This window comes from Falco naumanni, chromosome 11, assembly GCF_017639655.2.
Source record: "Falco naumanni isolate bFalNau1 chromosome 11, bFalNau1.pat, whole genome shotgun sequence".
Taxonomy (NCBI): Eukaryota; Metazoa; Chordata; class Aves; order Falconiformes; family Falconidae; genus Falco; species Falco naumanni.
This window is the reverse complement of record NC_054064.1, coordinates 29,049,107-29,063,092: the sequence shown is the minus strand read 5'-3', so window position 1 is coordinate 29,063,092 and position 13,986 is coordinate 29,049,107. Positions and strand designations below refer to the sequence as shown.

General features: G+C 40.7%; 1 protein-coding gene across 2 annotated transcripts in view; it reads left to right on the top strand.

The window, feature by feature from the left end:
- GLIS1 (GLIS family zinc finger 1) overlaps positions 1-11,570 on the top strand; it is a 207,783-nt gene extending 196,213 nt beyond the window's left edge. For both annotated transcript variants that reach the window (XM_040611321.1, XM_040611320.1), the window contains exons 9-10: positions 7,289-7,456; positions 11,039-11,570. In XM_040611321.1, coding sequence (XP_040467255.1) covers positions 7,289-7,456; positions 11,039-11,175 — 305 coding nt within the window. In that variant the 3' untranslated portion in view covers positions 11,176-11,570. The remainder of the gene's footprint in view (positions 1-7,288; positions 7,457-11,038) is intronic.
- The last annotated feature ends 2,416 nt before the right edge of the window (positions 11,571-13,986 follow it).

Genomic DNA, 13,986 nt, shown 5'->3' with positions numbered 1-13,986 from the left:
ATCTTCCCGTTTGTTTTAATTTTTTTTTTTTTAAACTTTCCTAATTCCTAGCTGGGGAGAAATAATTTATTTCAGTTTTTGCACGTTTGGCCAATACTGTCTTATTAAGGGACTGACAGCATTTCAGTAGGAACTCCAGTTTTTAAAGTGGCTTGATATATATACAGAGCAAAATTTTCAGAGCAGTTCATCCTGTGATATGTTATCATAATGGGGAAAGCTATCACAACGGCAGATTTATTGCATTTATTCAGGTTTTCAGTAGATAGCTAATAGCTATGCACCTCATCTGACTGGTCATCCAGCCTTCCGTCAGCATGGAGAGGGTGACCTTGCCAAAGCAAGAGCCATCTAGTCTCAAAATACATGGGCTGAAGCACACCTTGGCTCAGTCCACTGATAGTGACTCACTGGACATGAGTTTAGACAAAGAAAAAATGTTTTGCTCTTTATTATTTGGAAGTTTGGCATCTGTAGTATTTTATACAGTAATATGCAAAGGCACTCTGTACAACTGTAGAGTGCTAGTGTGATTTGAGGACAGGAATGGGAGCAGCTAAGCAGCTGTCCCATGGCTTAATTTAAAACATTTTTAGTTTGGAATTACTCATCCTTTTTAATCGGGAGCTTATTTACCTATTCTGGAGTTCTGTGGGAACTAATTAATGTTTCTGCAATTTTTGAGGTATATATTAGCAAGAGATATTATTATCACAGATTCTTCCAGTAACAGGAGCTTGCATATTTAAGAAATATGTTATATAATCCAGATGGTATGCTGCTTGAGTGTGGCACATATTCACAATAAAGAAGTGTGCAGGACATCTGTCTGGTTGCAAGTATAACCAAGCGTGTAAGTTTATACAGGCAGATAACCAGCTTTTTGAAACTCGTTTCACAGCTGTACTATCATTTGTATAAGATCATTTTTGGCTGGCAAAGTATCACGTGTAATCAATTTACGAGTGGGCAAAATAGAAGGTTTGCTTTCCCTCAATATGTGCTAAGGTTAGGTCTGAAACACAGGAGCTGAACACAAACCCCATGAGCAACTCACAGCTGTAATGGGGTTCAGTACCCAACAGTTCCCTCTGCCCTTCATTCTCTGAGGAGTATTTTTGCTCTTTGGTCGGACTGACTTAGTCTGAAAAGTTAAAGCATATTATGTTAAATGATTTGTGCTGAAGGAAAAACTAACTCAACCTGATGCTCAACAGATTATTCAATTTAAAAAGATTAACTCTGTAAGGGAAAAGTGGCAGATTTATGATAGCATATAATGATATATGATTATGTTACTATAATGAGCTAAATAACTATAAACCACAAGAGGAAAGTTTAGCAGCTCATTACTATGGCAGAAACAAATGCATAGACAGAACAAGTTTTGAACCACTTAAATAAATTGACTTTATTCCTTAAGAAAACCACATTTCCTTTTGAATGAATTGTTGCTTTCTAAGTGTTATGTCGTGTGGTTTTGAAAAAGCAATAATTTTCCACTTTGGCCAAAAGTTGAAGTATTATTATAAATTCATTATGGAAATGGTCATTCAAAAATCAATTTTGATTAGCAGCCTTTGAAATCAATTGATCTGTAACCTGTACTTAGCTGTACCTACTCTACATCTTTTTTTGCATCTCAGTTCATTAATAGCACATTTTTCTAATGGAGTCTGTAGTAATTTGGGAGTTTTGAATTTTTGCTGAAAAAAAGAAACATTATATAAACCTAGCTGTAGAACTAGGCATCTGTAGAGAAGCATATAAACATTGTGGATGTGAAATTTTTAGAAGACGGCAGGCTTCATCAAGCTGGTAGCAGAAATATCGATAATGAAAGAATAAGCTGACATTATTTATATGTTTAAACCTAGTTGTAGTAAGATCACATGGAAATTATTACATGCTGAAAGAATTTGGCAGGCAATGGAATCCTGTAGTTATTTATACCTGACATGATTTCTTGTCAGAAATTTTATGGAATTTGAAAAGCTGAGATTTATGTGCACATACATGTAAATGACATGACATAACAAGATGGCATTTAATAGGCATATTCCAATTATTTGCTCATTACATCATACATTTTAAAGCTGCTTGAAGTTTTCTAGGTTGTGCGTTAGAGGAACAGAGGCAGCCAGTGCACTGTGTGAAGTGGCTAACTGCAGCTTTTCTGTCACAAATTATTTCAAAGCAAAATTTTAACTCAGTGTTATGTTTGGAACTCAGTTTATTCCCTTATTAACTGTTATATTTCTACATCTACTGTACATAAAACATTTAATAGTGATCATTTAAACTGACAGGACATTTAGTAAATTCTTCACTTGAAAATTAACCTCAGAAAATTTTTGATTTAAATCAAAGCTAAAGGAAAACCTGAAATCCATGTGGAAAAGAAAATATTGGTGAAACACTTCTTGCCAAATTGGTACTACACTTCTGCTCTCCTAGAAGGAGCAGGGATGTTTGCACCAAGCAAGCCTTCTTGCTTACTTCATATTTTAACCACTGAAAGGAGTCTTTTTTTAAGAACTTGTAACAAATGCTCCATGTTTAGTTTACTCTAATCAACCATATGTGGTTGTTAATTGAACCACTGGTTATGGGATTTTAATCATATCTTAATTCCTAATACTTTCTGTGTAGCATTTTAAAAAAATCTAAAGGAACCACAACTAAATGGCATGAACCAAAAGCAGCTTTGTTTCATACAGCACATTTTAAAAATGTATAAATGCAGTAAAGCTCTGACTTGCAATGCGTTGACATATGCAAATCAAACATCGTGTTGCCTGCAAGCAACAAGTTTCATTTCCTGTGGTTCTGTAAAATGAATGAAACTTTATCTGGCAAGAGCACCCGTTGTTACAAAAAGTCCTTGTGGTTCTTTTAACTTATGTGGCCTTTCCACCTCTTGTCTAATTACTTTGGTTTTTGGGAACACTTAGCATTTAAACAAGCTGCCAATTTTCCCTTTTTAATTGTGTAAAATATGTGTGAGGCTCAGATACTGTGGAACAGACTGACTGGCCTCTTGAGCCATGCGAGGCAACTGAAGGCCCTCAGCAAGAGCCAACCTACCTGGTACCAAAAGAAACTCTCCAGTGGTGCCTCTGAAGCAGTTGGTGGGAGTATAGAAAATATATATATTAAAAAAAAATCTTACTGACATAGCAACTCACTGACTGAGTCCTTCAGCCTGGAGGTATGCAATTTCAGTCGCTCCTAGACTCATGTCCACCTTTCAAGTTTAGCATTCAGCTGGCTACATTTTGAAATACAGCTTTTAATATTGCAAGCACAATTCTTCCTACCCAAGCGTTGTTTCATGTCCAGTTTAAGTGCAAGGAACATCACCAAATTGTTCGTGTGCAGCCTAGTAATGGAACTGCTGATCAGGCTCAGCAGCTGCAGCTTTAGTCCTTTTTAGTTTCAAATACAAGGCCAGAGTCCTCCTGAATAAACTGCTGCCACTGCCACTCCCCATGAAACCTCCGTGCAGTCACGTGAGAGGTTATTCTGAAGATCAGTCATGTGAACACACAGAAGAGGAATACAAGTGCTTGCTGACAGGTCTCCAACAGGCCGTGAACTGTCTGATGCAGGATCCCTGCATAAGGGATAAAGCAGGCACTTAGTTATCTTCTCAGTGCTCTTGTCTATGCAGAATTGCTGTCTTGAGTCTCCACCTCTTCCTCACCTTTTGCAATTGCAAAAGCTATTGGGAGTCTTTGTCTTTACCTTTCATCCTCAAGGAAGCACCTACTTGCCTTTTAGTCCACTCCTCCCATAGCCATCCCTGTGCCTTTTTCCACACACAAAGAAGAGCAACGAAGCTAGTGAAGAGTCTAGACCACAAGTCTTGTGAGGAGCAGCTGAGACAACTGGAAGTGTTTAGCCTGAAGAAAAGGAGGCTCAGGGGAGACCTTCTTGCTCTCTACAGCTACCTGAAAGGAAGTTGTAGCGAGGTGGGTGTTGGTCTCTTCTCCTAAGTAACAAGCGATAGCACGAGAGAAAATGGCCTCAAGTTATGCCACGGGATGTTTACATTGGATATTTGGAAAAATTTCTTCACCAAGAGAGTTGTCAAGCATTGGAACAGGCTGCCCAGGGAAGTGATGGAGTCACCATCCTTGGAGGTATTTAAAAGACATGCAGTTATGGCACTTAGAGACATGGCTTAGTGGTGGACATGGCAGTGCTGGGTTAATGGTTGGACTTGATGATCTTGAAGGTCTTTTCCAACCCAAACAATTCTATGATTCTGTAAAGCCTCTATCCCTTTCTTATAGGGTCCCACTGTCTCATGATTTCTAGGAAGCTAATGAAAAAGGAAGTAAGCTTTCTTTATACTGCTCAGGTCAGAAGGGATAAAAGTCCTATTTTTAGTGTCATGGTTTGCTTTACCTGACCAGTGTTCCCGCTGTAACCTTCCCCTCCCTTACTCCATCTTTTTTCTTTAATTTGCTACCTCACATCTGCAAGCACAATAGAACAGGAATGGTGTATTTCTCTGTCTTTTCTTTGGGAAGCACTTAGCAGAAAATTCATCCTGGTGAATACAACACCAGTGTTTTCCTACACCATGTTGCTTCATTGGCTAGTTCCAGTAACGCTTTTCGTGCTGCCTTTTCAGATTCTCACACAGTGATGCTGAGGGATAGATACTGCACTCCAAGGGAGAATTTGATTGTTTATGGCAGTTCTTTTCCAGACTTCTGATTCTGGGGCAGTTCTCTGCCTCAGGTATTTTTTCTTGACCAGCTAGACAGTGTTAACTTAAAACACTTCAAAAGAAACCTTTACCCACAGGTCTTGAGAAAACCCTGGATCCAACTAGTTTCAATCCAGTTCTGTCATGCTTGGCTGTTCTCTGATTTTCTAAGCCACTGTGCCAGCCCTGTAGATCATAAAGATATTTAATTGATTTAACAAAGGCAAGCCTGGGAGCATGACGAAAGGGTAGCAATTACAGAGACAGAGAAAATACACGTCATACCTTCCCTAGAAGTGATGTGTATAGCAGAGATTCTGGAAAAGGTTCATTTTTTTTTCTCTAGCAATGCATATAAGTGCCCTCTGCAACCAGGTACACCTCATCTGAAGCCAAGTCTCATTTTTTTCACTGCTTATCTGAAAAGGATATATTTTTAGAAGGCTTACAGCTTCTGTTTTGTAAACAGAAAAGTCAGGATAATTACCAAATGCCAATCAATAAAGCACTGTACCTAAAACCACATCATAAGATGGCTTTGCTACTTCTCATAAGAGCTCTTTGGTTTTTTGAGCCAGACTCTCCAGGCACTAAATAGAGGTGGCTGTCTATTTATTCCGAGGAAGGACATGCATCATTTAATCCTCAGCTTTCCAAATTTCTGGGCCTTCTTCTACATAGCAGCAAATATGAACAGCTTTGGTACAGTGTGCATAGTGTCTTTATCTAATATAGTTATCCATTAGTACCTCACCAATCATGGATATCAACAATTTAGGTATTTTGTGGTGGAGGATCATAGGTTCTCAAGAAATGAATCACCTAATCCTTGCAGATTCTGCCAAAACACATATTAAACTGTGAAACTTCAGAGCACATCTTTCAGCACTCGATGAGTTCATTGCATTTCTACTAGAGAACTGCCTCACTTAGACTTATTTATGACCACCTCAGAAAACACGACCAGAATGAACAGACGGACCCTCAGCTTTGCCTGATACCATCTACTTGGTCAAACTTTGGTAGTAATGGGAAAATGTAGAAAAAGAGAGGAGATCATTCTTAACAGGAAAAAGCTTATATACTGCATGCTTTGTAAGGGACAATTTCCACCCTGTACAGCACCCAGGTGCTCTGGTGATAGGCAGAGGTATTTAATTTCTAAACAAACAGACCGAATAGCTGCACAACTGGCCCAGCAAGTCAAGGCTTCCACTGGTGAGTGGAGGTGTGCTGACTTCTGTCAGCTGAAGTTCCGGTTGTGTCTGTGTTTGACTGAACTACCTGGAGCTTTTGCAGTAGTTCCTTAGGAAATGTTTCAGTCTGAGTGAGACTGAGGGAAGAAAGACAACAGCTTCATATTTTTTCTGGCAATTAGAGGATGATCCTGATAGCACATTCTATTAAACTTTAAGCCTGACTTGGTTGACTTCAGTTGCATTTACGGGAAGGAGCATTATTTCAGAAGGGACTTTCAGAGAAAGTAGGAAAAGGGATCATTAATATGAATGTGCAATCAGTATGCAATGCATCTAGAATCAGGAAGAGGTTATTGAGGCAGGAGAAGGGAAGAGAATTAAATCAGGACATGGTTGGTATAAATCTTGTGGCATGCTTTGAGGTCATCCTTATGGGAGCAAATAACATTTTCTTTTAGGATGTTGGCACAAACTTGGAAGTCATAAAATCCCTTCCTTGGCAATTTGTTTGTTCTTTACTGCTAAATATCTTACTTTGTTGTGTACAACTCATTCACAACTGCTGGCAAAAACTGCTGGTCCACTGCTAATACGATACTTTAAAAAAATAAAAAAGGGCATAAGAAATGTAGAGTATGTGGGGGATAAAAGGCAAACATACCCCAAAAGCAGAATGATGGAGGCTGCCAGAGACCATACAGATTTATCTCAGTACTTTTCAGAAGGAAGAAGGGCCTCTAGCTGAACTTAGTCTTCACCTGATCTCCATCTGGAGTCAGTCCTGCACTTCTAGTTCAGTTTTACTTGGAGGCTGTGCCCCCTGTGTTCAGTGAAAGGGGTTTCATTTGAAATAACAGTCTGAGAAAGGAGAGGTGTAAGGTACTCTTAAAGGTGTCTCAAATAAATAGTGCTGTCTCCATAATGCACTGGATGGGAAAAAGACTTTGCTCAACAGAAAACAAAGCAGTGCTGTTCATTTAAATATTGCATTATTGTATTTAAATTAAAAGTAATTCATTATAGATAAATTCCTCTAGGAACTGAGCATCCTGGACCTGATTCAGTTGGCGTGCTTACTACTGAGCTTTGAACACAAGTGGACTGCTGACTGCATTCAGCCAATCTATTGCTTGAAATGAAGCACATCACTGAGATTTTTGCTTGATGGGGATCACAGTCCACAGCATGTTGCGGGACCAAGTCTGATGTAGCTTTTATATTATTACGCCTTATAGAATAGCATGATCATTTTTCCATAGTTAAAACTGAGGAACTAAAAACCCCCACAATAGTAATGAAATACTGTGACAGAAATGGAGCTGATACCATTGCAGTAGTGTTAAAATGTGTGTGCAATATCTGTTTTCAGGTTACCAAGGCAGCTTTCACTCAATACAAAACTGTTTCCACTATGGAGACTGCTACAGAACAATGGACCAGTCTGTCACCAGTGATGTGCTCACAGGGGAATCCCACTGCTTTAATCCTCTGAGACAGAATGGCTATCACATACTCAATGCACCTTTAGCTTCAACAGGTAATTTATTCCACCTATAAAGAATTATCCATATGATATTTTTAGCAGGAGGGGAAAAGAACACATTTTATAGTCGATGTTATTACAAAAGTATGTTTGCATAAAAAGCTCAGTTGCTGAAATTCATTTGCATCTATAAAAATCTCAGAGGAAAGCACATTTTCTTTAATCCTGCCATATTTGATTGATGGACAAATTCTCCTTTTGTTCTGCTGGATGTCATAGGCAACACACACCTTCAGGAGAGCTGACAAACAAGGCACTTCTCACATTTATTGTGTGGGCTATTCATTGTACATCTCTTTAGGTATACCCAGGCAGGCTTCTATAATCAGATCAAAGTTAAGAAGATAGTTAACACAACTCTGAAGAAAATAGCAGCAGCAGGGACTTCCTGTCTGTCTAAGAATAAAAGGATGGCTTTGGTTTGCACTACTGACATTTACAAAATGGAAAGGCACTGCTTTGATAAATTCAGCTAAAAATATTAATTTGTTTCTGTTCAGCAGTTCCTTTGTGTTTGCGTTGTGCACATTCATGGCAATTGTATTTTCCCACTTATCTACATCTTTACATAATATAAAATTTGGAAGAAGTCATTACAGCTAGATTATTATAATACTTCAATATTTAAGTATTAATTTTTATAAAGCATTTTTTTCTACTTTTAAAGACACAATTAAGAAGTGACAGAATTGCTGAAATCAAAATTGTATTGTTAGAGCCATGAAACACTACTGTTAACTACAATCTTTACTTACATATCTCTAAGAAATTTTTCTTCATGTCTGAATTCAGGAGGGCATCTCAGTTAAGGACGATACTGAAAACATATGTTTAAATGCTTTTTGAAATGGGGCCTGAGTCAGACCACAAAATTAGAGTTGACTTTCCTGTTTGTTTTGTATTAAAGGAGACTCTGTTCAGAGAGAGCATGGATGCATTTGTCTGGTGTTCCATACTAGAAAGTATATGCATCAGTAACGAACACAAGGGAAAAGTTTAAGATTAAATTTCAACTTCAACTTTGAATTCTTTTGTGTTATTCCTAAGTTTGATGTTACCATAACATAGTTTTTTCATGTTAACATCAAATTTCAAGTTTAGATTGACAGCCTGCAATATTTAAATAACAGACTAAATAAACTTTCCAAAAGAAATTGTAGGAGCAAAGAATAATACTATGGCAAGACACCAACTTCAACAACAGTTGATTTTTCTGTCTGGGGCTAAACTATTATGAAATGTTTCTGTGTAATATTTTTGTTTTTAGAGTGGTTATTGAGGTATGCAAATACTTAAAAGGCTGGAACATAAATCTATATGAAATATATAAATCTTATCTCATCTTTTTGTGCGCAGAATAGAGCCATTCAGGTTTGCAAGATTCATCAAGGCTATGCATTAATTTTTTTCAGGCTTTTATAGCACCATTAATATTAAATGAGATCTCATCTCACAGGAATGCCAAATGTGACTGGCAAACAGCTGTTCCATGAATCACATTAACAGTCAATAAATTTTTTTTTTCTGTTCAGGACTTTGGAGAGTTTACTCTATCTGGAATCTAATAATGATTTCTGGGGTGTATGCTTATCTTGGGTTTTGTCCATTTGTGGTTGTATATCCACCCTGTATACAGGCTCATCAAATAGAAATTAGCATAACATAAACACTCGCAAAACTTATCAAAATACTGGTCACTCCACTTAGACTGACACAGCACAGGGCAGATAAACAGGCCAAGTTCATTTCCAGAGACTTTGGAAATATGCTACACGCCAGATTTCGGCAGGCAGCAGAATTTGACCTGTAAACTAACAGTAAATTAATACGTCATAGGAAAATGCAGAAATGTAAATAAGTAGAGAATTTGGTCTCAAATAATAAAAATATACCTAGTATTAGTAAAATGCTTATAATTAAGTTCTAAGGACTGAGCCTTAGTCTGAGGACGGTTCTTTCTGAAATCAGGACTGGCTGTGTGAGTGTTTGATTCAGCCATATCTAGACATGCTTGCCTGCAGAGTTAAGCAGGCAGAAGAGATAAAAGAAAGGCTAAAGAAAAGACCAAGCCTCATTTTCCACATGGGGAACAGGGGCACAGGGAAACAGTTGTTTCCCAGTGGCTCCACAGAGCTCCTCCATCAAGCAGAGGATGGAGCTAGGTCCCAGTGCTTTAACCACAAGGATCAGCCATCCACATGTTGACTTGCAATTCTCACAAATGTGATTTGTAGGAGATTTATTTTCTACATCAGGCACGTAGTTCACAGGCATGTTCTTAACTAGAAGAATCTTGTTCCATGTGTTTCCTCAGCTGACTTGGTGCTGATGGTGGTTACTAAAATAGGTAGGTGGGGCTCTGTGGGCAGGATGCAGGGGTCAAAACTTTGCGCTGAAGCTCACACAGATGCTTTTCTAAAGACCCAACCCAAATCAGGTGGTACAGGGTACAACAGAGTATGTATGTTACAGGATGAAAGTAAGGCGTTTCATGCAGTAGTTTGGGGAGAGAGTAGTGGGGTGGGTTAAAAAACTGTTGAAGGAGAAGGCTTAGGAGGTTACCCAGCCCCCAGGCAGACAGCAGGGCCATGGGGCAGATAGGAGAGTCTGGCTGGTGTGAGAAGTGCAGGCAGAGGGACAGATGCAGAAAGAAGGGCAGGGCAAGGGGTGAACACAGTAAGGGAAGAGCTGGACTGCGGTAAAATGAATACATGCATGTGAGCCTTGACTGGCCGGTTGCAAAAGCAGGTTGCAGTGGGGCATAACAGGAAATGTTCATGTCCTTTGGGGTAGGCAATAAACCTTTTGTTTCAGACTTCCTGGCACTCCAGCTGCCATAGCGCCTGGTAGCATGCAAACCTGTTCCTTTCCACAGGGATGCATAGCTCAGGGAAGCTTGTAACAGCTGTGGAAGTTGTGCATTATAAGTGGAGGACAGAGAAATTCTTCCCTACCACAGTGGCTTTCTGGTAGCCTGGTGAGCACCAGTCAGCTCAGCCAGGTGAGGAGCCAGCAGCATGGTGGGCTTTGGTGGGCTGAGAACAACATGTCCTTCCACATGTCCTGTGAGCCTGACCCAGACAGGCTTCCACAGACCTCACTTCTGCAGTATGTGGGCATCCAATAAATTTAGGATCCAGATTTCTTCTGGATCTGAAGAGCAGCTGGGAGACACATGGAATGTTTTTCCTAAGTGCCATTAAAAGGAAAAACACACAGAACAAGAGGACTGCATCACTTTTAGTGTGCACTTACTAGGATCCTTGCCCACTCATTGTTTTGACATCCTATTCAGATAATGACTGTAAAGTCCCAAGAGAGTCATACTCTGATACTTGCACTTCACTTGCAAGTGGGTAGCTCTCCACAGAAATGAATGGGAGCTTCATCTACTCTGACACAAATGCCCACGGAGATTTAGTTTGTATATCTCCTGGGTAAGGCTTTGATGGTAAACCCTATTGTCTTTTCATTAACGCTGTGCTGTACTGTATAATCCCAAGCCTCAAACTATGCTTCCTTCCTTATATGTACTGTGGTACTAAATCATGTCCATACAACTTGTCATGCTTTCAGGCTATGATGCAATCTCTGAAGCGCAGTGTGTATCTGAAGACATGGTCTCCAGTGGAACTGATGAAAATGGATTCTTCCAAAACGGCGCCTTTGATCACTGCTTGAATCACATTCCTTCCATCTATACAGATACCTAAAAGCAGTGCTGACCTTGTTTCCTTTATTATACCTATAACTGTGTATGTAATGACAAAGATGTTGTTCAAGTACTTTTATTTAGTCTGTATCCCTATATGTGCTCATTTAAATAAACACCTCACATTTACCAAACCATTTTATACATGAATAGTCTGTATAAGGTAATATTGGAACCTGTTCCTTTGCTGTGGCACTTTGAAATTCATGCTTTAAAGGGAATGAGGAGCATTTCAAGCAGCTTGTTTTGTAAGTTCTCTCAGTAAAGTGTAAATGTAAGTTATATAATAAACTTGTAAAGAAGGTGTTTTTTTTTCCTGAAAAGTATGTTTCACTTTGAGAATGTTGTTCCTTTTAATCAGTTTTCATTTAACTCATTGGTCAATTCTTTTTTTTTTTTTTTTAACTAAAAGGATTTTTTTAATCACAGACCTCATGTATATAAAGATCTTCATTTGCTCGGCTGGTTTTTATATTTTCAGTTTTACAAGAAAGCATTAAAAACTGGAAACAAGTGTACTGTCATTTCTTAACATCATAGGTCTGCCTGATAAATCCTAATATTCTTAAAATGCCTGAGGGTGATTTAAACAAAGCAGTAACATTTCAGTAACTGTGAAATTAAAGCAGCCCAAGTGTACATGAAGAAAACCAAGGGACCTGCAGACTTCCAGTGAAAGGACCAGAAGCCTTCCAGCATGGGGCAGCACTGTGGACTGGCTTCCCAGCACTGCACACCCACCAGCCCTGCACCATCACCCAGCCTTCCTGCTGCCCCTGCCATGGTGGGTACACCAGCACATGCAGCTGTCCCAGTAGTGTGGGTGAAAATTAAATACGGCCTCATCCCATGCGAGATCAGTGGCACATTTACACTGCACACTCAGTGTGTGGCTGGTCCATTCACAAGACCCGGCAGCCACCCTGAACTGAGAAGAGCAGGACACCTTCACCTTCAGAGGGCTTTTGTCGATCCAAAGCACTTGTCAACAGTGGCTTCCAGAGGTCACCTGCAGTGGCTTTGTTCCCTGTCACACAGTGGCCCTGGCTCCACTGGGCTGCATTTCCCAGCCTAGTCATGATTCCTGGGAGAGACAGGCATCCTGCAAGTGAACAGGCACTCCCAACATGTGCCAATGCAGGCACATTAAGATGTGAGCTCTTGAAAATGTCCCATGGTGGTTTGAGAGAACAATAAGGAAAAACTAACTAAAAAAAAAAAAAAGTTCTTATCTGCAAACCATTGCTAGTTGGGCTTAATAAGGCACCCTAGGAGCAATGTATGGTTATCTGAAAGGCTTTATTCTAAATACACAAACCCCAACCCCAGGAAATGCTGCTGCATGTGGAACCTGCTGACCCGAAGGTGTGGGTGCAGCCTCACCAAGGAAAAAGAGAGGCTGGAAGTTGGGGTTAAAGGATGTGCCACATCCCTGGGAAGGTACTTAGAACTGGCATCAACTTTGCTCTTGGACAAATGACAATAAATGTTCTAGCTACCCTTGGCAGTGTCCAGCTGTGACTGGCTGTGCCTCCTGTGCCTGATGCCAGAGGGCTCGAGCTTGGTCACAGGGCAGAGCTCATGTGAAAAGGCTGAAGGACATTTTTACAGCAGGTCTGAGAGCAAAGTCTGCAAAAGGATGCCATGCCCACACCAAGTTCCCATACCAGTGTGCCTGCAGCAGCAGAGGTGCCCAAGGAGGCTGTCCTGTGCCCATCCAAGCCAGGGCTGCACACCTGAAATGCCACTGACACCTGAGAAGTTTTTCACCACCAGGCAAATCTTCACAAGCAGCATTCACTAAAGGATGCCTAGACTGAACATCAACCGCTGTCTGGCAAACACCCCTTCATTTATAGCTCAAAGCTACTCAAGCTACCACAGGGCACCACTGACAAGCTCACCTTGGGCTGAAATCAGTCAGTGACTGAGGATGGTACTTTCTTTTTTTTCCTCTCTTCTCCCCATTAGCAGGCTCTGCACAGCAGCAGCAGTATGCCCGTGCCGTGCTGTCAAGGTCCTTCCCTCGTGCCAGGTATGCCAGTGCCAAGCCCCCATCTTTTCAGTTGTCAGGCCTGTAATCCAATTAGGTGCTCCCCAGAGAACAACCTAAAACAAGAAGCAGCTGCTGGAAGATTTCTTGCCTTCCCCCACCCCACCCCATGGGCCTGGCAGAAAAACGTCAAGCACCTGGCTTCAGCAAAATAGCAAGTTCCACAGGAAAAAAAATGCTAAATTCAGTGGCACGTTAAGAAAATACCACATTTTGCAGCTGCATAATCCGAATCCACAGAGCAGGCCTCAAGCTGAATGGGGTGATTCTTTGGCAGCATTTGCAGAAGTGGCATTACTGGGTCCACAGGCCAGCGGTTCCCCTTACAGTCACAAAGTTATACAACCACAATGAACATATATATTTTAAAGCACAATTTGGTGGCAACGTGTGAAGCCAGCAGTCAAAGTACTGGGGAAAACACAGTAGCAGCATAAACTTGGAGGTCTCCAGTGCCCCAGCCACTCTATTTATGTGTCCTTTGCAGCACTAATAGGGAATGCCAGCTATAACTCTTGGCAGTTTCTAGCTTTGGCAAACATCTTGTACGGAATCAGACGGGTACAGCGAAGGTGTCCCACGCTTGCAGACAACCCTTGAATGGCAGCTTTCCTGGGGGACCAAGACCTTGCCCTCTACCCCAGAGGCCAGTCAACAGCCTGAGGCCAATGGCTCCTTGCCTCTGTCAGGCACTTCACACAGAGGTGGAGGTGGAGCTGGAGGGAAACCTGGACAGGGCAGCAGGGGAAATTACTACAA